General features: G+C 50.1%; 1 protein-coding gene across 1 annotated transcript in view; it reads right to left on the bottom strand.

Annotated features, from left to right (window-relative positions):
• The window catches only part of LOC138521812 (E3 ubiquitin-protein ligase TRIM39-like), a 187,275-nt gene that overhangs the window by 53,295 nt on the left and 108,754 nt on the right, over positions 1 to 25,226 (bottom strand). The window contains exon 8 of the mRNA XM_069634928.1: positions 14,523 to 15,077. Coding sequence (XP_069491029.1) covers positions 14,545 to 15,077 — 533 coding nt within the window. The 3' untranslated portion in view covers positions 14,523 to 14,544. The remainder of the gene's footprint in view (positions 1 to 14,522; positions 15,078 to 25,226) is intronic.

Genomic DNA, 25,226 nt, shown 5'->3' on the forward strand with positions numbered 1-25,226 from the left:
TGTCCATGTGGACCACGTCTTCCTGTTGGAAAGCTTGGGGCTGAACATCTTGTATTTGAAGGTTAGGGTCTAGCCAAGCCTTTTTCGGCGGAGGCTGATCAGCAGAACTGATATGCTCCAGCCGATCCATACATCCCTTGAACTTTTCAGTAGTCCATTTAGAGTACCCAAATGGACCTAGGTGGGGGAGGAACAACGTTCTCCGCCCTATGTCGTCGAGAGGATATCAGGGTGTTAGAGAGGCTCTTGACTATCCACGTAAGCGTCATCAGAATCGCGGCCCAATTCCGTCGAAAACTTTTCCGCGGCTTGGCCCATAAATCGGCAGGATTGGAATAAGGCCCACCGCCGCTGCGATCCTACTGATGCTCTTCCGGATAGTAACCGAATCGTCATGAGACACAGCCTCCGATGATGTAATGGTAGCAGAAACGCTGTCTGTGGCACCAGAAGGCCCAGCGGTCGGTTTACCGGGTAGAGGCCTAGTCGTAGTTTTCGGGCCCATTGAGGCCTTGGAAATCGTCGAAGTTTTGGATTCCAAAACTTCGGCGCGTGTAGATTGGGGAGTAGCGCCCTTAGTTTGTTTGCCCAGTCATGTGCTGCTGCGGATGCGGGGAAGGCTTTGATCTACACGATCCGAGGGAACCGTCGAAGTTTGACGGACACCTTGGCACTTTCGCCTTTTTCGAAGACGGCATAGGGGTTGTGTGTTTAGTGCGATGTGCATGTACGCCCTTGTCACCGTGTGTAGTCCCTGTAGCAAGACCAGAGTCGAGCCTGGAAGGGTCGGGGACGGGCATGGAGGACCTAGAAGTGTCCACCTCAAGGTCTATAACATCTGCATTGGACGTTTGGTCATCCGAAGTACCCCTGTCCCTTTCGGCTGGGGTTGCGGTAGGGGGAGGAATGCTTCACGTGTGGCATGCCGTACGCGGCCCACGGCTTAACGCGGCAATCCTTTAGGGTTTTAGGCCTAAGGAGTTTGCACGCCGAACACGGCTTTTCGTCGCGCTCTAAGGGGAAGACAGGCGTTACACGTCCTGTGCTCGTCCTTCCAAGGATATCTGACCCTACACTTAGGGCAGAATCTAAGAGGAGTCCTTTCCATAGCAAAAGGGAAGGATGACCAGACCGAAAGGGAAAGAAGTGGAAAGGAGGAAAGACATAACAATATGGCCACCCAGAATCCACTCTCCCTACTGCATAGGTCGGGCAGAGGGCCGGACCACGTGGAAATGCGGCCGCTGGATCTTAGGTGCCGAAACCACACCCATAGACGACTCCTCCCGTAGTCTTCGTCGAAGATGTTCTTATAAGGCGAAGTGACTTAACGGGGAATAAACCGACAATTCGGTAAAGATACACAATGTCTCTAGTAACAGCTCCGCTATAGGGCGACCAGTTATCTGGGTGGAAAAAAATCTGAGGGACCTCGGAGCTTGAGGGATTTTGGGTACTACACACGTCACGATAGGGATAGTGTTACAGACATGCCTAGGCCGACGTCCCCTTTCAATCCCCGAAAGACAAAATGCAATACTCTGCGGTTACCACTGGATGTCGGACCATATGCACAGCATGTGATTCTAAGCAGATTAACAAGCATCAGAAACATGAATAAATATCAAGCCATGTCTTCGCTCTTGCATTATCCTTACGTAGTACATTCGTAATGCAGACAACTGCCAATGCCCACCAGACCCCTGAAACCACCCCTTTATCTCAGGAAAAAAAAAAATCTTCGGCTCCACCAGGATTGCACATCATCAGCCTAGAGATGTGCAACATTTGCACCCCCACCCTCCTTTCCAGCGCATTATGAAGAGTAGGGTGTGCTGAAGAGGCAAACAAAGCATAAGCAGCTTGCCACAGATGAAGCCGGCATTGATGAAGATCAAACAGCATGGGCAGTGACAAGGATAATGGGCTGGCGATTACCAAGGGGGTTACAATGCAGGTATGATTGGAAGAGCAGATCAGTGCATGGGGTCTGCCAAGGACCACAGTGCATGTGCAATGGTAACGATCACGTGGGCAGAATAGAGCTGATTAAGTGGGCAGGGCATCACCATGCATGGGCAGTGCTGATGGAGGGCAGAAGATCACAGCGCATGGGTAATACTGATGGAACCAGCAGTTGCAGAGTATCAAAGTGCTTGTGTGGGGGGGGGGGGGGGGGGCGGGGGTTCCTGGATTGTGAACCCATGGGCAGCCATAGAATAGAGTAACATCAGTGGGCCGGGGTCCCCAGAGCCCGAGGACCCCCCTGTGGCGAGTGAGTTATGGGAGGCGAGGAGGGAATGATCGGCAGGAGGGACAGGACACACAGATAAGTTACCCATTGCTTGTGCCCAGGAGCATGCAGGCAGGGAGGCACAGCAGGGTGCCTGAGCTGGCACCCGAAGGGAGACTGCTGGCGTGAATGGACATGTCACATTGTGCCACAAAGACATGGGAGTATCCTGGCGGAAATGGAGGCACTCGAGGGGGGATTTACAAGCGTCCTTGGCAGACCTCTCAGGAATGGTGAGAACTGTGGAAAGGTAGAGTGCCTGGAGAATAAATAGCTCAACATGGACATGGTCGAAATTAGCCTGGATGCCAGAATTACAGCTGGAGCTGCACAAGAAGCTGGTGACCCTTAAAATAACGATCCAGAGAACAAGGAAAGGAGGCATAACATCTGCGTACTGGGACTGAAGGAAGTCAACCAAGAAACATTATCACATGTGGAACACAAGGTGCAAGCTATTGTTAATCTCTTATTCATGGCAGAAGGTGGAAAGGAGGTGCAGCTGGAAAGCGCAGAGGTGGCAAGCCATACAAAAAAAGCCCCACAATGTGTCGTGGCCAGGTTCTTGAAGTAGAAGGAAAAAGCTGAAGTGCTAGCCAGAGCACAACTGAAGCAAGACCTGGAGTATGAAGGCTCACACAACGATCTACCAAGACCTATCCAATCTGACAGGTTGAGTTACAATTTTTTCCTTGACCTCATGTTAGTCAGCTGCCATTCTCCCAGTCCCAGATGGTGAAATTTCCTGCTCAGTAACAATTGGCTGCAGACTACTACAGACTATTGTGATGCAGTTTGGAATTCAAGATCTGTTGATGAGCGGTCACAGCGCTCAAGAGCTCCATAAAAAACTAAATAAACTTAACTAAAAAGGAAGAGATCCACACTGCCATGAAGAAAAGACATCAGAAAGCACCCGACACTTAAATTCAGATAAGTGTTATAAACAAAAGCTTACAGTTTAACTCAAGTTAAAATTGCTTTTACAATACAGTTGTGATGATCAGTACTGAAAGTTTAAATGAGAAGCATCTGCACTGTTTAGAAGCTTCAAGTTACCTTTTGGGATTTGTCATAGTGTTAAGTATTTTCAATTGGACACTTTAGCGCGCGCAAGCATTTGTTTACTGAGAAAACCATGTTCGGGAAGCGGGTGAGTTTTAGAAGCATTGCAATGCTCTTTATTTGGGTCTCGTACTAATCAGGACCCAGCAGCGTTGTCCAGCGTGACTCTGAAGTCAGGAAGTGAGCCGCAATATGATCCCGTTATTCAGCTGGGTTGCGCAGTATTATCCAGCCGAGGTGATAGGGTAAGCGCTGATGAGAGTGAGCGCATTTTCGGTTCGTTCCACGTCCTCAGTGGAAGTGCGGTGAGGCAGCAGATTACCCGCGTGCCATGTACCTACTGCTCCAAGCAAGAGTGAAGGTAAATTTTGAGGCAGTGTGAACTAGCGATGAGAGACCGTAAACAAGGAAATCGTTTTAGAGGCGATTAATAAAAGAAAACAGTAAGAAAACCGTTTTGTCATTTTAAAAGTCGTGAAGCAAGAGTAAGGAGGAGCTGAACAATGAATATAGGATTAAAGCCCAAGTTAAGTTCTGAACCTAATGTATAAAAGACATATTTCAAAAGTAAAATAATGTTTTCCCAGAAGCATCAGTAGTCAGAGGAGTACCCCAACCACAAGTTGGCAAGTTAAAGGAACTCCTACTTTTAAAATTGCCTCTAGGCAATTAGCAGAGGCTGACGGGTAAATGAGGGCTTGCTAGTAAAACAAGGTGTATATTTAAATATTTCCAGAAGCAAGAGAGTAGTGATTAACGTATAGACAATGTGTTACTTAAAGGGTTTCCAGTGAGTGTGGAGTCTTCAGGAAGCTGAAGGGAATCGAACCAGAAGAATCCGGATTATTTTTCTCCATTCCCTTTCCCCCTGCCTGGTCAACTCAATAGTTGTTCAATTAACTGTTGGATGTAATGGAGCAGGAGTTCGGCACTGGGACCTGACATATCTACTGCTTGTAACAATCCTCTGCTTTCCTGCTAGTTTTTCCTTCGTTTCTGCGCTTTACTGCTTTTTTCCTCTCCATTCCTCTACTTACCTGCCTGTTTTTCCCAGTTTGTTTTCTCCATTTGTCTAGTGGCCTCTGCTGCACTGGTGCAACCTCTCCCTTGCCCCCCCTCCAACCACTGCTCTGTGCCCATGATTGGCAGTTCCCCTCCAGGGCGTAGGGCAGCCCCGCCGGCTAAAGGAAGCAAGGCAAATGCAGCATCCAAGACGCAGCTCCAGTACGTGTTTGCCCATGTTCGCCTGGGAAGCCAGCCACCGTCAACCAGCAGCGACTAACAAGATAAGTGTGGTCTGGGTGGGGGAGTTGTTAGGGAGAATTCTCAAAAATGTGCTAATTCCCTTCACCTTAGAGACCCCCAGCAACTTCGCTGGATTTTGAGGACTTGATTTTTTTACCTGGAGAGACTGACCCTTTTTCCCCTGTCTCATGTTTTTTGATGTGCGTTTTACCTCTGTTTCTTTTGGTTATGGAGTCTAACCAACTCCAGAGGCATCTTTTTAATTTGTGTCACACAGCACCCTCAGTGCAGTGACACAGGGAAGCCTTTTAGGCTGTCCCAAGGTTTAAATACCTTCTCTGGGATAAACTCCTGATTCCCAGAGTAAGTAAAGTGAAGTGAAGTGAAATTGACTTTACTAGTCTTTTAAATTCCTAGACCCAGCACACCCTATATGACTATAGAGTACTGGAGGGGTTACTTAGTATCCTGTGTCTAGATACATAAAGCATTTATAGGTTACCCCTTCCTCGCTGAATGGCTGGTGGCAGTGGTTTTACAACAAACTACCAAGATTTTTCTAGACCGTGAACTATTCGTAGCTCGGGTAACGTTAAATCACGGGGGCCATGTTTTTCAAGATGGTGCCGAAGCCTCTTGTTAAAACAGGTCCCGGTCTTTTTTCGCCATTTCTTTGTGGAAAAGTGAGTTTTTCTCTGCACGCCAAACCAGGTTTAGTCTTTGCTCATTTCGCCTTTGCCTGGCTTCTTGAGTGAAACCCGCCTCTGGTTCCCCAGTGTCTGGGGTAGGCAGGAAGTGTGCGAGGTGCCCGAAACTCCCTGTGCTTAGTCTCCTAAGAGACCCAAATGCACTCTGTCGATTGGCTGGATGACTGTCCGGCAGAGAGTGAGTGGCAGCGAGGCTGGAATGAATGGGAGAAAACTGAATAAAAGGCGAGTCTTTTGCCTTGGAAGGCAGAGTCGACCACTGGACGAAGGAACTGAAGAAGAGCTTGAAGAGGACATCTGCTACAACTCCTGGACCTTTGGTTTGCCTGGTGAAGCCCTGCTGCAGTTCCAACATGCGAAGTTCGTATCGACAGAGAAGCCCCTGCAAGGACAACTTTTGAGTTGGTGGGACCAATCAAACGCCAAAGTAAGCCACCTGGACACTGATCTCGGAGCTGGTTGTATTTCCCAGAGTTGCTGCAGGAAACCTTGGAACCATGGAGACGGACACCAGATTGTGTGCGTTACTTTTAAACTGGCCGAGTTTGGAAGATCCACCGGACTCCCACGTCGTCAGACCGACCAACCAACCGAGCGAGCGAGCGAGCCTGACCCACCCGCCTGCCCCCCCCATAGCTGAGTGCGGGACCGCAGACGCAAGGACAGTCCACCTTCACAGCCAGAACCAGCGTTGCGGTAGCTGAAACGCAAAACAGCCACTGAAATAGAAATTTGCCAGTTGCAAGCTTTTGACCGTCCCAGTGCAGGAGTCCCGACGTCCTCCCTCTTGTCCCCACGACTGAGGCACAGGACCAGCGAGATCTGCCAGGAACAGAAGTCATCAGCTTCATCTTTTTCTTCATTGTAAGGTACTATAAAACAAGACAGAACTTGCCTCCCACAGTGAAAGTGCTTGAAACTTTTGCAACTCGCAGGCCTAATCAGCTTGTGACCCAACATATGGTTCTTTTTACATCTAATAACTTGTGCAGAGACTGGTTTGTTTGCTTACTAGAACTGCTTTATCCTATCCAAGACTTTAGCCCATTGACTTTGTCCTAGCCTATTGAATTGACTCTTCTGGTGAACACAAAGTATTTGCACTGTCCAAGAATAATTGTAGTCTTTTATGTTCTGATAACCTTTGCCTTTTACTCCTCTTGAAAAGTATTCTGAAGGCCAACAGTAACATCTTAATGTCCCCAGCACCCTTGTTACTAAAATCACCTGTGGGTGTAGGTTGTGTCTGTGGGCCATCCCAAAAGGGTCTCGTCTGATTCAGAAACTGTACAGTATTGAAGAATATTTGCGTTACTATAAGATTGCCTCCTTCTAATGAATGTTTTTATAACTGACTTAAATAAAAGTGTTTAACCAAGAACCCTTGAGTGTAAGAGTTTACTTGAACACCTGTGATTGTAAACCTCTGTCTAACATCATTACCTGCTCACATTCCCCTCTTGAGATAAGCCTGGCTGCTCAACACGCTACCAAGACTGTAGTACAGACTTATACCAAAGGTTGGTTTGCTTACACCTGTGGTCATAGTTGTGTGTAGTGGTCCCAGAGGGTATTGCATACAAGCATTGCCTAACAGGAGTACAGCAATTGTATTCCCGAAGAGTCCTACCAGTCCTCACCTACATAATATGGGGGGGGGTGTGGGGTGGTTAGTGAGGATAGGTTCAGAACCAGGAGGAACTGGCGTTGAGTGTTTTGCATGTGGGGGTTTGTGCTGGAGGCCCTGTGCGTTGTACCCGTATGGGTATGATTCAGTGCCTCAGGTGTGTGGTAGTGTTTGGTGTTAGTGTGTTGTGGTGGGTTTCTTTGTGCACAATGGTTAGATAGTCTAAGGGATCCAGAGTCAACGGTGGCTGTAACTAGAAGATAATCCAGTGTGTTGGTGTGCAATTGCATTGTTGATGTTTTGTAGAGTTCCATGTGATATCCCCTGCAAAAATATTTTTGCGGCAATATTAAGGCAGGGAACCTGTGGGGGGACACCCCCGCAACTCTGCATTATTTTTATAGGAGCGGGGACACCCCCATAACCTCTGCTCCCAAAATCCCTCAAATTAACTCCCCCCAAAAAATATCACCTATGGCCGTTCCAGACGACCATATATATGGCAACATTTTTGGTAGGGATAATATGTAGCGATACCGTTGGTGGTTCACTCTAGGTGTGCTTCAGAGATGCTGGGTGTGAATATAGAATTGATTTTTGGTTGGTTTATGTGTAGTGTGGCTAGCCCAGGTCTGGTGCAGTGGCATCAGTTATGTTGGAGGAGCAGGAAGGGTTAGTAGGTCAGTCGGTTTGTTAGAGCCTATGGCGAGGCTCTTTAGTTGCCACTTGATGGTATCTAGCCAAGTTCTCGATATGGTTTTGGCCCCTCTCGTCTCCTCTCCAGCTGTTTGGCTATGGTGTTATTGTTGCTCGTGTCCCTTCGAGGTTGTCATGGTCTGTTAAATAGCCAGGTTTTTAGTTTGTTTTGTTTATTATTTATAGGGTGCCCTATACCCTTATGTAGCTGAGCGCACAACATAGAAAGGATACTTATGGCTTGGTTACATTTGCATAGGTGAATATATACAGGTGCAAATAAAGTTACAGTTTGCATAGTTACAAGTATGTACATCTGCATGGTTAGTGCACGAATTCTGGCTGAGACAGAAAGAGTAGAGAGCAAGCATATGTGGCTATGGGTTATTGGTCTTTGTGCCGTAGCCAGTTACGGGTGTTGCGCCTAAAGCCATTATAGGATTGGTCTCTTCTTAACTCGACTGGTAAAGCATTCCAATGCTGTTACCAGGAAGCTGTTTCCATCTGTTTTTTGTAGGTGGAATCTGGGGATTTGGAGACAGTAGGAATTGGCTGTTCTGGTTGGGCGTGTGGAGGGTTTTCTGGTTATTCTTTCCTTCAGGTATGGTGGTGCTGCGTTATTTAGGCATTTAAAGGTTAAAGTGACCATTTTGAGGAGGATCTGATCAGTGATTTTTAGCCAATTGTGGTTTCTTCTGGCATTGGATATGCTCTCTAGTGGGTAAGTTCAGGACCGTTCTGTGGGCATCGCTATTCAGAGTTTGTTTGTGATATATTTATAAGCCCCTGCATAAAGTGTGTTGCAGTAGTCCAACTTAGAAAGGATGGGGGCATTGGCTAGAACATGGGTGCACAACATACGGCCCGCGGGCCAGTTGCGGCCCGCCATGCCCTTTTGACCGGCCCGCGAGGCACAAAGACTTCATTAGGAAAGTCTTTGTTGTCTTCCGGGCCGGTGAAAACACTGGCCCTCATTGGCTCAGCACACACGCATCACGTCGCTCCTACGAGCCACGTAATGCGTGTGTGCTGCACCAATGGAGGGCCAGCACTACGGCTGGCATGGTCCATAAGGCTTGATGCCGGAAGGCATTTCAGCCTTGGACCACGCCAGTCGTAGTGCGATTCCAGCGTTCCAGCTTACCTGCCTGCCTTCCAGCAAGTCTCCGGTAAGTGGTCTGTTTGTGTTTGTGTGTCGGGTTTGTTTTGCTTTATGTGTGTGTATGTATGTTGCGGCGGGGGGGGAGGGGGTGTCGGATGTGTATGAATGTTTGTGTTTGAATGTATTTTGTGTGTAAGTTGAGATGCGGGGGTGTGTGTCTGATGTGTATGAATGTTTGTGTTTGAATATATTTTGTGTGTATGTTGAGATGCGGGGGTAGGGGTGTGTGTCGGATGTGTATGAATGTTTGTGTTTGAATGTATTTTGTGTGTATGTTGAGATACGGGGGTGGGGGGGTGTGAATGTTTGTATTTCAATGTATTGTGTGTATGTTGAGATGCGGGGGCGGGGGTGTCGGATGTGTATGAATGTTTGTGTTTGAATGTATTTTGTGTGTAAGTTGAGATGCGGGGGTGGGGGTGTGTGTCGGATGTGTATGAATGTTTGTGTTTGAATGTATTGTGTGTATGTTGAGATGCGGGGGCGTGTCGGATGTGTATGAATGTTTTGATTTGAATGTTTTTTGTGTGCTGAGTTGGGGGGTGGGGGTTCGGGTCGTATGGGTGCTTGTTTGAGAGTTTGTTGATTTGGTGGGGGGTTCGGGTCTGTATGGGTGCATGTTTGTGTGTGCCGAGTTGGGGGTGGGGGTTCGGGTCTGTATGGGTGCATGCTTGAGTGTGTGTGTGTGCTGAGTTGGGGTGGGGGTTTGGGGTTGGGGTGGGGGTTCGGGTCTGTATGGGTGCATGTTTGTGTGTGCTGATTTGGGGGGTGGGGGTTCGGGTCTGTATGGGTGCATGTTTGTGCTGAGTTGGGGGTGGGGGGTACGGGTGCATGTTTGTGTGCTGGGGTGGGGGTTCAGGTCTGTATGGGTGCATGTTTGTGTGTGTGCTGAGTTGGGGGTGGGGGTTCGGGTCTGTATTGGTGCATGTTTGTGTGTGCTGAGTTGGGGGTTTGGTTGGGGGTGAGGGGGCATAGTGTTTGGTTGGGGGTGAGGGGGCCATGGGGCATAGTGTTTGGTTGGGGGTGAGGGACATGGGGCATAGTGTATCTAGGGTCAATAAAATATATATAAGTTAAACAGGCGAGATACAATAACTAAATAGAAATAAATCATAACAATGGAAAATGTGTAGTACAAAACGTAAGTTTGAAATGCAAATAAAAATCGTAACCCCTCAAAAATATTCTTTTTCCATGTGTTTAATACAAATTGGGGGTTTAAAAAGCCTCCTGCCACGCCCCGCCCACATTTACTTTTCGGCCCACTATAGCCCTCATGTAAGGTACTTTCGGCCCTCTGTCAAAATCAGTTGTGCACCCCTGGGCTAGAATGATACAGCTGGATGGTGAGAGGACGGAAGGGTCTGCATGCTTTGATGAGTTTGCCAGTGTAAGCAGCGGATGAGGCCAAAAAATGTGCTCGTTTCCTTAGGGGGAGTGTAGAATCCAGGTAAAAGCTTAGAGTCTTCACTTCTTTGGCAACTGTAATTTTATTACCGTCGATGATCAAGGCCTTGTAGTTGTCGTTAAGTTTTTTAAAATTGTTGGCTGAGCAAAGGATTAGGATCTCTGTTTTATCGTCATTCAGGCAGAGGCCATGGGTTGCCATCCATGCCTGAATGAGGATGTAGATTTCGTTCACTAAGGCTGTATCCGATGTGAAATTGCCCGTAAGGGGGATAAGGATCTGGGTATCATCTGCATAGTTAGTGTAGGTGATACCCTGCCTGTCCAATTTATCAAACAGGCTTAGTGAAGATATTGTACATGGTGGGCAAGACATGTGAGCCTTGGGGGACTTTGCATGTTAAGATTGGGTCTGCAGAGGCTGCCGTGGAAAAAAAACTCATGCTTCTGTTATCAAGAAATGTTTGGACCCAGGCTATAGCCTCACTTGAAGTGGGCAGCCGATGCTAGGTGATTGCATAGAACTGCATGGTCCACCAAGTCAAAGGCCGCCGACAGATCAAAGAGGAGTAGCATGGCTGCGTTTCCTTCATCGTTAAGTTCATCAATTTGGGCTTTAAGATCTTTTAGGACCGTCTGTGCTATGTTGGGGTCTGAACCCGGATTGGCGATAGCCTAGTAATTGGTTTGTTTCAAGGTATTTTTGAATTTGTAGGTAGGCCACTGTCAATTATCTACAGAAGAAAAGGGACAGTTGTAATGGGCCTGTAATTTGTTGCGATGTATGGGTCTAAGGTTTGTTAAAGGAGGGGTAAAACCCAGGATTCTTTTAAGCTACTTGGGACCGTACTTGAGGTAAAGGAAGCGTTGATAAGTTTGGTGAGAAATTGAGCCAAATCCCCAGCAGCATCCTTTATTTGGGCAGGGCAGCTGTAGCCTTTGCTGTTTGAGGGTTTTAGTGAGGTAATAATTTTCTCCGTTTCTTGAATAAAGATTTTGGAAAATTTGAATGGTGCTAGGTCAGGTTTGTTGCTAGGAGGGGGTACAGTAGGGGTTTCTGTAGGTGGGAGTGAGGCTTTTAATTTGCAGTGTTTATTTCATTTGCTAGGGCCTTTTGAATATTGGTACACCATTGTTCATCTTTAGAGGTATAGGGGATTCTAATTTGCATAGAATCGTGAATAATTCCTTGGTGTTAGAAGCAGCTTTGGAGATCCTTTCATTATAGACCTTTTTTAGTTCGGATGATTTCATTTTTGTATTTTTTAATGGCAAAGAGTTTGAGTTTTAATTTATTTTCGTCCGTGGGGGTGTGATGCCATGTAGCTTTTAGCTTTCTTTGTTCCAGTCTAAGTTTTTTAGGTGAGGGGTGTTCAAGTGTTCAGGTGAGCTTGCTGTTTACTCTTACAGTTCTTAAGAGGGGCGTTGACGTCTAAGATTTGTGTCATAGCTTCATTATAGTGGTCGACCAGCGTGTCTGGGTTAGAATTGCTTGGTAGGGCGTTAATCACTGGGAGGAGAACAAGGTAGGATGTTATTAGTTGTGATGTTTTTTCTAGATCTGGTAGGGGGGGGTGCCATTATTTTATCTTTGTTTACTTCTTTGTTGAGTGTTAAGCTGAAATCAATCAAGAAGTGGTCGGTGCAGGTTGGGGTGTAATTTTGGTTGGGCAGTTGAGGTGGCTACCCAGTCAAGGGTCCTGCCTTTGTCATGGGCAGGGGGTGAGGACTTTTTGGGATAGTCCATGTTGTTGAACATGTGCTGGTTTGTCGTCAGGATCGTTTAGTCCTAGGTTAAGGTCACCAAGGATTAATATCCGAGATGATTCTTTAGTATTGGCTGGAGATATCCCCTTCAAATGAGCCTATGGGCCCTGGCAGCCTGTAAATGAGGTAGATAGTCAGGGTGCAGCACGGGGATATAGGCAGTTTAGCAGATAGTAATTCACATGATTTTAGTGATGGTAGCGTTGTGAGTCTTAGTTCCATATTGGATTTGGCGATGATGGCTAAGCCACCTCCTCTGGCGTTCGGTCTTCCCATAGGAGTTGGTACTCATTTTGAATAGCCAGGTGACAGTGCTGGGTCTGTTGCATCATGGAGCTAGATTTCTGTGACCGCCAGGAGGTCAAGATTATCTGAGGTTAGGATATCAGCTATTTCAGTTGCATGGGCCACAATCGATCTGGCGTCGATTAGGGCTCTTGCTATTGTTGTAGTTTTAGACAGGCATTTGATGTTTAGGGTAGTGGAGGTACGTTCATTCCGTATGGCAGTAGCAGGGATTTGTGGAGATGCCTGCGGCAGGTCCCTGGGAGTGTTTTTGGGGTAGGTGCGGTGGTTTAGTTGCGTATTGGGCAGTTTGGGTTCGTGGAGGGGGAGGGCGGGGGGGTTTGACAAGTCTGGCGCGAAGCCTAGTGTTTCTGGAGATGGCAGGGTCCATATTTAATTTCCATAATTGCCGATGTTGGATGAGCGAGGAGCAAAAGGGCCAGTAGTAGTAGAGAGGTGCTAGCGTACATAATGTGGTGGCTAAGATCGATTGCCAAGAGAGGGGCAATAGGTTTGTAGCTGGGTGCAAGGTGCGAGTGGGCTAAAACAGCTTACAATGATAGGTTAAGATAAGTTTAGCGTAAAATAGCTAATGTCAACTTGTATAGAGGGCCCAGTATCAGCTTAGTGCTTAGTAGTTTCCTGAATGTGATGCAGTCTTCTGTGGTTCTAATTTTTTTGGGCATGGTGTTCCAGATGTAAGCAATTAGCCCAGAGAATGTGGTTCCGCCGAAATTAGCTTTTTGTAGTCAATTCAATGCTGTCCACCAACCTTTAAGTACTGTTTAATTTATTGTTGTGTCCCCTTTTTAGCCATTTCTACTTCTATCCAGGTATCCCAAATCTAGATGTTTCGGTTCTACGTCATTTCATCGGGGGATTTTTTTAGCAGGTTTTTCCCAAAAACTATCGAATTTTTTTTTTTTTTGGAGAGGTTACCCCACCCAAACCTCTGTTCCCTTTAATTTTTTTTATATTCCCGTACACCCACATCCAATTTATATAATTTTTTAATCCCCCCCCCTCCCCCCAAAATTCGATGATTTTTTTCAGAGAAAAAAATCTGCGGTAAAAATCTCTGCGAAAAAAAATCCCGCGATGAAAGGACGTCGTACCGATGTTTCTGCATTTACTGTTGTGTCCCCATTTTAGACATTTCTCTATCCAGGTAACTCAAACCTAGGCGTTTCTGCATTTACTGCTGCGTCTCATCTGACATGCTGCCTTTTAATGCTTTAACTCTGGCTTGGCCGTTTATCCCGCTGCTTTAGTGTCTGGGTGGTTCTCACGTGATCCCTCAAACTTGGGGTCTCCTCCCACTTCTCAGGCTCTTGTATAGGGATTCCACAGCTAGCGAGACCAGCCAATCGCTTTGGGTCTAGGAAAGCGACATCGAAAAAGAACAGAGTTTAAGGTATGTATAACTCGCACCATGTCTGGACACATTGTTATTGTTATTTTGCACTTATATAGCGCCTTATATACCATTGGTATGGTCTGAAGGCGCTGGTAGGTTGAACGCCCTTGCGTGCACTAAAGAATGCAGATATGGCTATGCAAATCCAGTCTAGCAGCTTGCATAGCCGTTCACACTGAAACCCCTGACATGCCTCAACACCTACAGTTAGTATGCAGCGACAAACTATGAAAAATGCCATCTAGCTGGGCACACAGTCTCCTGCACCAGCACTTTATCCAAAATCAACCTACAGCACCCACCCACATGCCTGAACGTGGGGATGCTTACTGGAGCCGGGCCAGCCCTCTTAGGTCTTAACCGGGCACAATGCACACATGCATCTAAAGTTAACGCTTAGTATCTCCCATACACAGACTTTGGTTCCAGAGGGCGTTCCAACCACAAAACGCTTTGAGGCCATATAAAGGGGAAAGGGCACATTATAAATTCCAATTACATTGCAAAGAAACACAGGAACCTGCCCCCAGTACTCGCAACCCCCACTTCCAAAAAACATGACTCCCTTTACAACATGGGGCCGCACAGTCCGGACTCCCCCTCCGACACGGCACACTACTGATTCTCTGCCCCCTTTTTACTTAGATTTGTTTGAAAGGATTAGATGTAAAACCAGGTTTGCTACCAAAATCACATGACTCACCCCCCCCACATTAATAGTCACAAGCTACTGTCCTCCCCACCCCCAAATAAACAGGACAGAACTCACCTACCCCTTCACCCCAGTTCCCTAGTGCCGGCTGCCTTGGCAGGATGGCCACAGTGCCCCAATGCACCCCCCCCACTCTTACCTGCTGCCAGGCTCCGCTGCTCTCAGTCCCGTCCTGTTCCCGGTAGAATCCGAAGACCCTCCTCAGAGCTCCATGTCTCGAAGAAGGGCCGTAGGGCGTGGGGGAAGGAGGCCCCAGAGAAGGTGAAGAGCAAAGACCGGTCCTGCGAATCATACACCGAGAATCTGCCCGCCTCGTAGTCCAGGAAGAAGCCCAGGGCCCTGGGGGGAGCCTGAGGGCTCAGGAGAGTCCAGGCGGGGGAGGTGCGAGCCCAGTATTTACCATTCATGAGCTGCACTGCCCAAAATCCTCCCTCGGGTGACAGTGGTAGCATCTCCTTCCTGGGCAAAGACTCATCACACACCCCCAGGAACCAGATGGTGCTGCCACCCACCTCCACCTCCCAGAAATCCCTCCCTGAGCTCAGCCCCTCACTGCCCAGGACGATGCAGTGATGCGTGAATCTTTGGGGGGTGTCGGGCAGATCCTGAGCCTCCTCTCCGCGTCTCACGCTTCTACCGTCCTCTGACACGATCAGCTCGGGATGAGCAGTGCAAGGATCCAGAGTCACCTCACCTGCAACAGAGAGAAGCACGGCTCAGTAAACAGCCAATCACGCGTACCCAATCACAGAACCTTTATAGGCCGTATGCCACCATCACCCTTCAAACTTCCATGCATGAAACATTTGCATTTTCATTAAAATATTTGAAAAAATAAATTCGGAACCGAGTCAAGACATTGTCTGATGATTGGCAGTACCCCACACACTTCACCACATTATCAGAGGTACAGCGATGCAAGTGCTCCTAATTTCACAGGATGAAATAAGTACACAGAAGCACATGCTTCTTACCGGACACAGAAGCATGTGCTTAATTCACCACATTAATATCGGCCTTAAAACACCAATTGTTTACTACAATATCAGGGGTACTTATATCAAAACAGTTACAGTAGGGTGAAAGGCAGCGTCAGGTGCCATATGAGCTTGTGATCAACTTCCCCCCCCCCCCATGTAAGGCTGATCAATAAGTGCATTAATGCTCTGGGTGGTTAATCTAAAGCAGTCCTGAGCTCTCGGCCTCCCTCAGAGAGGGAGGACTAGAGCTGGAAGGGAACCAACAGCTCCTAGAAACAGCAACTAAGCAAGGGGGTCTGCCCACGAGGCTGAACCCTTTCTCTTACCAGAGCACTGGTACTGCCTGACCAAGAGTAATTGCCGTAGCATGGTTGGTTTCGTGACCCATTTGGTATCCCCTTCACATCGTGCACACCCAACAGTATTTTTTGTGGGGGTTACGGGAGCCCAAGAACACAACCTTCACCCACTGGCATTTTATCCCCAAAGATGAATTCCAAAACACCAGAAAGCAGAGAAGAGCAGACCTCATAATGGTTAGGCAGAACTTTTATGCTGTACCCTTTGGGACCACCACACACAATTCTGTCCACACCACACACAATTCTGTCCACAGGTTTAAGCAAAACCAACCTTTGGTATATGTCTGTACCACACGGTCTGTAGTAGCACACTGAGCAGCCAGGCTTATCTCAAGAGGGAATGGGAGCAGTAAGGGATACATTGCTCACCGTAATCTTATTTCTGATGCTTGTATCCGCTCAGATTCACATGCTGTGCTTAGGCCGACATCGAGTGGAAGCTGTAGAGTATTCCAGTTTTTGTAATAAAAAAAAAACGACCAGGGCACGCCAGTAATACTATCCCTAGTGTGACGTCCCCTGTACCCATGATCCGTCACGCGTGTAGGTCCCTCGGATTGTTATTTTTCTGGCATGAGGAGTAGCGCGAGTACAGAAGTATCCAAGCAGATACAAATAGACAAGCTCACAAGCATCCATGCGCCTTCTCTCAAGAGTGGAGGAAGGGTGGGTGCATGTGAATCTAAGCAGATACAAGCATCAGAAATACGATTACAGTGGGTAATGTATCCCTTCTGAGGCTTGTTTACACTCAGAGGTCAAGGAGCAAATCCTGTGCTATTACAAAATGGGAAACATTGCTTACCCGCCTAGGTTGGCATCTATCCAAATTCAGAGCAATCCCTCCCTCCCCTGACCAAATTGGTCTTCCGCTTAACCTCTTCAGCGCTGGGGTACAAAAGTTACGGCAACCGGCTGCCAAGGTCTCTTGGAAGTAGATTATCTGTAGCCTCGTTATGACTATGCTCCTCCAATCTAGCAATTTTACAAGAAACAGTTCTCGTCGTAGCAATACTACTCGATGGTAGTGCTTAGTTAATCCACCCCCTCAAGGCCATGGTCTTCTCCAATGCTGTTTTGTGGGTCAGCACTACTAAAGTTGGAGTTGGCAGGGTATACACTAGCCCTTGGTATATATCGTCTAAGGGAAATTCTGGATCCTGGTGGGGAATAAGCTCTATGGCTAATAACCCTTGGGCTAGCCTCTGGTCCTTCAAAATATGTAGTCACCCTCGCCATTTGGCATAGCCTTCGTCTGACATGCAATGTTGTCTCTAATAATCCAAGTACAACCCTTGGGATGCCGTTTCCAGTGTATACACTTGTTAAAGTTGTGTTGTACTCCTGGCTGACAGGTGTTGCTGAGGAAATTATGCATCACCACAAAGTGTTAAGCCCAGTGGGGAGACCCAGGCTGTCCCAGATTGCTGCCCCATCTAGATCCACGTTTGCTGGGTCAACTAATTATCAATTTCATTGTGAATAGACCTGCACTCTCCCTGGAGGATTGGCGGTGGCATGCCCATTGATAGTCTTGTTATTGACTTGGACCAGGAAGGCAAATTGTGGCCCTCGTTTACCCCTTGCTTTCCCTGGTTTTCTGCACCAGATATACTTGGTGTCACAGCAGCCTCTTAGGATCTCCCACTAAAATTCTAGTTACTGCTGGTTGGCTCAGCGGTTGCTGGGTTAGAGGCAGCCTCTTCACAGAGCTAGAGGCCTTGTTTAAGCAAGTGGATCCTAATCCACTTATGGTGGAGTTAGGCTCGTAAATTTGCCCCAACAGAGTTGTTAAAAGGGCCGACTAAGGTGGTCAATTTCATTATTTCTACCATGATTTCTTGGATACTAACTCCTTGCTGCTCCCGTGGTACAACATCTGTCGAAACAATCATCCCTGCACAGCCGGTGAATGGTACTATACCACTGAATCTGGCATAAGTGGCTTTAATAAAGGGTTGCTTAGCCAAATTCCCCACCATCACTATATGGTAAGTTGGAGCTTATTATAAGTTGGTATGGTGGGGCGAACTACAAAGCACTCCTCAGGTTCAGCATCCACACCCTACTCCCAGAGGATGCAGTTCAACTACGCTCCCACCTTGAACTCTTGTGGTCAACTGGGAGGCTACAAGGAACAAGTTACTTACATGTAACTGCCAGCATGGGTCTGGCATGGATTCACATGCTCATGAATATTCCCAGTCGTCGGGCTGGGAATCCTCGGTAAAGAAAAAAAAAATCAGTATCAGTTTCGTTTCTGATCTGTCTTTCGTAGTAGTAACCAATCACTGATCTCTGCGTCATACTGACCACAGCCAATGACTGCCCTCTACCTAAGCCCCGCCTCTGGCAGCCATCTTCAGATTTGGTAGCACGTGAAGTGGCAGTATGACCAAGTGAAGAGCCGCAGAGGGGTAGGCGGGAGGGTTCGCATGTGAATCCATGCCAGACCCATGCTGGAGAACAACAGTTACAGGTAAGTAACTTGTTCCTTCTCCAGCATGGGGTCTGGCATGGATTCACATGCTCATGAATAAAGACTACATAGCAGTACACACATGCACAACCACGGGAGGTGGCAAAGGCTCAACATTAAGCATTACATCAAACTTAACATTAAGCAATTCTTACCTCCTCACCAGACTCACCTTAGGCGAACAGGTTGCGCAGCACTGCTTGGCAGACCCTTGACTCCTCCCTGGAATCCCGATCGACGTAGTAGAATTTCGTGAAGGTGTGCGTCGACCTCCACGTAGCAGCCCTGCAGATGTCCAGCAAGGGCACACCAGATAGGAACGCCGTGGTAGCTGCGATCGCTCTGGTGGAATGGGCTCTCGGACGGCCAGGCAGCGGTCGGTTTGCCAACCGATGACAGTACATGATACAGCCAGAGAGCCATCTGGAAATGGAAGCCTTCGAGAGAGCCTTCCCCCGATTGACAGGTCCAAAGTTCACAAAGAGTTGTGACGTCTTCCGAAAACACTTCGTGCGGTCCACGTAGAACTTCAGCGCTCTAGCCACATCCAGCAAGTGCAAAGTCCTTTCAGCCGGCGACGAAGGCGACGGGAAGAAAACAGGCAACACCAAGGGTTCGTTGAGGTGGAAGTCCGACGGCACCTTGGGCATGAAGGAGGGGTGCGTCCTGAGCACTACCCTCGTGTCGTGAAAAGTCAAGTACGGGGCCTAGCAGGAAAGGGCCTGGATCTCTCCCACCCGTCGTGCGGAGGTGATGGCCACAAGAAACGCTGTTTTCCACGACAAGAACTTCAACGGAGCCGAGTGCAGAGGCTCGAACGGAGGTCCCATGAGCTTGGTCAGCACCACGTTGAGCTCCCACGGCGGGGCCGGAGCCTTCATCGGCGGGAACGATCTGAACAGTCCCTTCAGGAACTCTCTCACCAGACGATGAGACCACAAAGACGTCCGCCCCGTGGTTCTGGTGTATCGGGAGATTGCAGCAAGATGAATCTTGATGGACGCGTGCGCCAGTCAGCTTTGGCCAGCGTCAGTAGGTACGGCATTACTTGGGGAGCCGTAATCCGTAGCGGGTTAATCTTCTGTGCGTGGCACCAGACAGAGAACCTCTTCCATTTGTGTCCGTAGCATTTAAGCGTTGAGGACCCCCTGGCCTTTGTAAGAACCTCTCTGAAGTCGGCCGGTGTGTCGTATCCTCCAAACTCTAACGCTGCAGAGCCAGGCCTGCAAGCTCAGCGACTTCGGGTCGTGATGGAGGATGGCGCCTCCTTCCCTGGAGAGAAGATTCGCGTCCACTGGCAGCTTGATTGACGGGGACGCTGACAAGTCCAGAAGGTCCGGGAACCATATCTGCCTCGGCCACGCAGGTGTGACGAGGATCATCCTGCACCGTGACCTCTTGAGCTGGTTGATGAGCCGGATCAGCAATGGCAATGGAGGGAACGCGTATAGAAACAGGCCCTCCCAGGGGAACGAGAAAGCATCGGCCATGCTTCTCGGCTGGGGAAACCTGCTGGCGAACCTCCGGCACTTGGAGTTCGTCGCCGTCGCGAACAGATCGATCTGGGGTGTGCCCCACCGTCGGAAGAGGCGGTCCACTAGATCCTGTCGTAGTTCCCACTCGTGGCACGAGCGCAGCTCCCTGCTGAGTGAGTCGGCGATAGTGTTTTTTATCCCTGCCAGATGAAACGGCACCAGAAACATCCCTTGGGCGACGGGCCAATGCCACAGATCCTGCGCCTCCATGGACAGGGCTCGGGACCTGGTTCCGCCCTGTTTCCTGATGTAGAACATGGTGGTGGTGTCGGTGAAGATCCTCACCACCTTGCCCTTGTGGGACAGAAGAAAGGACTTGAGGGCCCAAAACACTGCACAGAGCTCCAGGACGTTGATATGGAGGGACTTCGTTGGGAGCCAAAGGCCTCTCGCGTGCAGATTTCCAGTGTGCGCTCCCCACCCTTCCAGGGAGGCATCCGTGGTCACTGTCTCCTGGTGGCCGGGGGTCTGAAGTCCATGGCCGCCGTCAGATGCGCGCGGGTGCCCCACCACCGGATCGCTCGTCGGAAACTCTCGTCGAGTGTGATCCTCTTCTCGAAGCTGCCCGTTGTCTGGATCCAGCGCGCGTCCAGGAACTCCTGCAACGGGCGCATCCGGAGCCTGCACAGGTGGATGAGGTAAATGCAAGAAGACATCATTCCGAGGAGGGACTTGATGGACCTCACTCTGGCCGCGGCCGCGACCAGCATCCGCTGCACCTTGCCCAAGTAGGCCCTCGTCCTTTCCTCCGACAGAGAGGCCAGAAGCGACACTGTCGAGCTTCGCTCTCAGAAACAGTGCGTCTTGCGCGGGCACCAGGTGGGACTTGGCGTAGTTTATGGAGAATCCCAGGTCCGTGAGAAGTTGGACGGTCCTTGCCGTGTGCTCCACGGCGAGCTCCTTCGTCTTCGCTCGGATGAGCCAGTCATCCAGGTAGGGGTAGACGTGGATCCCCTCTCGGCGCAGCTGCGCCGCCACCGGTGCGAGGCACTTGGTGAACACCCTGGGTGCCGACCTCAGTCCGAAGGGAAGGGCTCTGAACTGGTAGTGACGCCCTTGGACCACGAACCTGAGAAACATTCGGTGTCCCTTTAGGATGGGAATATGGAAGTAGGCATCCTCCAAATCCAACGACGACAGGAAATCGCCCTCCTCCAGCTGACCGAGGACATGTTGGAGGGTGACCATCCAGAACTTCTGTGCCTTGATGAATTTGTTCAGCCGTCGTAGGTCCAGGGATGGGACGCCATCCTCCCGTCTTCTTCACGAGGAAGTATCTTGAGTAAACTCCGGAGCCCCGACGCCTCTTTGGGACGAGCTCGATGGCGCCCTTCTTGAGCATCGCCTTTACCTCCAAGAGAAGTTGAGGGACGTGATGTTCTTTCCTGGCCACAGGGGGGACGCGTGGGCACCTCTTTAGAAACTCGAGCGCGTGACCCTGAGCTAGGGCGTCCAGCACCCAACGGTCGGTGGAGATGGACTCCCACACGCTGACGAAGCTCGCCAGCCGGCCTCCCACCAGGGTGCTTGGGTGGGGGCCCGACCCCACGGCCGGTTCAGTCCTGCTTCAACGAGGCTTTGCCGCCTTGTCGACGACGGCGAGGCCCTCATCCCAAATATCGTCCAGTAGAGGTACAGAGAGGACAGTCTTCCTCTTGGCCTCACGCCGTTGATAAAGGAAACCTTCCTTCTCTTCCGGGCAGAGCTGGAAAAGCTCGGATGCCCTGGCGATCATGGAGTGAAACGTTGGCTCGTGGTTGATGGCGCCGGGGAGGATGCACCCTGCCTGGCGCCCGTAGAGCCCGACCGTTCGGCGCTCCCGGTGCCAGCGGACTCGCGGTGCTTGGCCTTGTGTTGGACCCCCGTCGCCGGGGCGTCCTCAAAGGTCTTAGAAGACCACTTGGACTTCTTCTCGCCTGACGGGCTCTTCCCTTCCAGCCAGTTGGCGAGACGTTGATGGCGGTCTTGCATGGTCCGCTCCGACATATTGCCACAAAACGCACAGTCCTTCTCCACGTGCGTCTTGTCCTCATGTAGGCAGTAAAGACAAAGGGAGTGTTGGTCCTCCTTAAAGACATTCTGAAGCTGGCATCCAGGGCAGACCCTGAACAGCTTTCCGGGCGTCGAGCTTCCCTTCTCCTGGGCCATGTCCAAGATGGGCCTGAGAAACTTCTGGAGTCCTCCAAAAGCGTGGCTCGACGAAATCTTCACCCTTGAGGGGCGTACACAAATCCGACACGGGTCCCCGTTGATCGGATGAAGAAACGGTGGAGCCGGAGGCTCTGTTGACCGAAAAATAGAAGTTTTTTTGAGAAAAAACGTGAAAAAATAGCACCAACGCTCGAGAGCAATAGCACGAGGATCCCAACACTTGAACGTGCGGTAAAAATCTGAAGATGGCTGCCAGAGGCGGGGCTTAGGTAGAGGGCAGTCATTGGCTGTGGTCAGTATGACGCAGAGATCGGTGATTGGTTACTACTACGAAAGACAGATCAGAAACTAAACTGATTTTTTCTTTACCAAGGATTCCCAGCCTGACGACGGGGAATATTCATGAGCATGTGAATCCATGCCAGACCCCATGCTGAAGAAAGTGGCAGTATGACCAAGCTGCAGAGGGAACAGCAGGAGGGTTTGCATGTGAATCCATGCCAGACCCATGCTGGAGAACAACAGTTACAGGTATGTAACTGGTTCCTTCTCCAGCATGGGGGGTCTGGCATGGATTCACATGCTCATCAATAAAGATGACATTGCAGTACAACATACACAGCCACAGGAGGTGACAAGGATCAACAGAAGCAGTCACTCTTAACTCTGGAACAGGCTCACCTTCAAGCGAACAGGTTGCGTAGCACTGCTTGGCCGACCCTGGACTCCTCCCTGGAATCCCTGTCAACGCAGTAGAATTTCATGAAGGTGTGCGTGGACCTGCACATAGCAGCCTTTCAGATGTCCAGAAGGGGCACACCAGCCAGGAATGCCATGGTCTCAGCGATCGTCTGGTGGAATGGGCTCTCGGACAGCCGGGCAGCAGTCGGTTTGACAACCGGTGACCGTGCGGTGATGCAGCCGGAGAGCCACCTGGCGATGAAGACTCGGACAAGGCCTTCCCATGGTTCACAGGACCAAAGTTCAAGAAAAGTTGAGTCTTCCGGAAACTCGTGCCACATAGACATTCAGAGCATGCGAAACATCCAGCGTGTGCAAAGTCCTTGCAGCCAGCACCAAAGGCGTCAGAAAAAACACAGGCAGCACCAACGGTTCATGGAGGTGGAATTCCAACTGAACCTTTGGCATGAAGGAGGGGTGCGTCCTCAGCACCACCCTCAAGCTGTGGAAAGTCAGATGAGGCCATGCCTAGATCTCAACGACCCTCCTGGCGTAGGCTCAACTGGAGGCCCCCACACCCACCCATGAGCCTCATCAGTTCCCATGCCGGGGAAGGTGCCTCCACTGGCTGGAGTGACCAAAACAATCATTTGAGGAACTCTGACTGGACGGTGGGACCAATGTAAACAACGTCCGTAGGTGTAGCAAGAAATAGCTGCCAGATGCACTTTTGAGGCATGGGCCAGCCCCGCTTTGGCCAAAGACAACAATTACAGAAGCCGAGACCCTCACAGGGCTGGTCTTATGCGTCTGGCACCTATTGGCAAAACACTTCCACTTGTGCCCGTAGCACAAGAGTCGACGATGCTCTGGCCCTGGCAAGGACCTCCCTGCAGTCCGTAGGCAGCCCGTATCCGCAGGACTCCAAGGCTGCAGGAGCCAGGCCTTAGGTTCAGCGATCCTAGGCCATGATGTAGGATTGCCGTCCCCCTCCCCCACCCTTCTCGGGCAAGCAGATCTGGACCACTGGCAGCTTGACTGGACGTGGCACAGACATGCCGAGAAGGTCCGGGTACCAAATCTGCCCCTCATCCTGCATCAGCACCATTTGAGTTGATGACTTCCAGCAGTAGCGGCACCGTGTACAGAAACAGGCCTCCCCACAGGAACAGCACGTCCTGCGATGGAATCAAGCAGGATTTTGGATAATTGATGGAGAATCCCAGATCCGTCAGCAGCCAGGCAGTCCTCTGTGTTTGACGGCAACTTGACTTAGCACAGATGAGCCAGTCGTCAAGGTATGGATACACATGTATCCCCGCTAGGCACAGATGGGCCACCACTGGTGCCAGGCACTTTGTAAACACCCTGGGCGCTGACTTCAGTCCGAAGGGAAGGGCCTTTAATTAGCAGGGTTTCCCCTGTACAATGAAGCGCAGGAACCTCTGATGCTTCTCATGAATGGGGATGTGGAAGTAAGCACCCTCCAGATCCAGCGATGCCAGGAAGTCTCCTTTCTCCAGTTGGCCAAGCACGTACATTGGGACTTCAGGCATTTGTTGAGACACTGTAGGTCAAGACTGGGCCTCCAGCCCCCAGTCTTCTTTCTTAGCAAGTATCCAAGTAGACTCTGGAACCCCGGAGTCGCGTTGGAACCAGTTCTATTGCCCCTTTTATTAACATGGCCCATACTTCCTGTAGGAGCTGAGGGATGTCCTGCAGGGCCACCGGTGGTATCAGAGGACACTGCTGCTGGAATTCTAGTGTCTCCGTGGGCGAGAGTGTCCAGCACCCATCGGTCGGTGGAGATGTTTTCCCACTCGCTGATAAACTGGCCTCCCACCAGGGTGCATGTGTGGGGGCCAGTTGCCTTGGCCGGTTCAATCCTGCTTCGGGGCCTGCGTGCCGCCTTGAGAGCAACGACGGCGGCCACCTCCCAAAGCTTTGGAACGACCCCTGTGGGGCGTTTGAGTGGTCGTCATCCTCCTACTCTTCAGCGTGCCCATCGTCGTTCCCCCACATCCTCCGGGACTGGGTGAACGGACACCATGCCCTTTTCATCCGAAGAAGAAATAGCCATGCCGTGGAGCATGGTAGAGGCCTCCAATCCACACCCCCCCCCATTGCATTTTGAGGCGTCTGCCCCCCGAATCAGGGATGGCATCCTCTTCTCCGGCGTTATCACCGTTATCTCCACCAGCTTGGCCAAAGCCTCCCGACTGGGAGGAAGGGCCACTCTGGGTGCCGTCAGGGTACCCTGGACTGGGTCAGTCCCTTTTCGCCTGAGAGGGCAGCCAACACCAGCTCAGTCAACGAGGATGCCTTTTCCTGGACCACCTGGGACTTCACGGGTAGGTCGGTCACTTTACCCTACGCCTTGGTCTTCTGCAGCAGCTTCCCCAGGGTAGCCGACTGTAGCGATGACTGGAGAAGAGGCAGACTGAAGATGAGCGCGCCCTGCCTGTGGCTTGCGGGGTGACCGACGGAAACGGACTTGGTCTCGTCTTGGGCCCCCACGGATGAGCCCCCTCAAAGGACTTAGAAGCCCTCTCTCGGACCAGCCGGTCCTGGGCGAGTCATACCCCTGTTTGCCACACGGGGTAAAGGACTTGTTGAGCGCCGCCACCAATCTACTATGTCAATCCTGGACGGTGT

Source organism: Ambystoma mexicanum, chromosome 13, assembly GCF_040938575.1.
Source record: "Ambystoma mexicanum isolate Mex_15411 chromosome 13, UKY_AmexF1_1, whole genome shotgun sequence".
NCBI classification, from domain to species: domain Eukaryota; kingdom Metazoa; phylum Chordata; class Amphibia; order Caudata; family Ambystomatidae; genus Ambystoma; species Ambystoma mexicanum.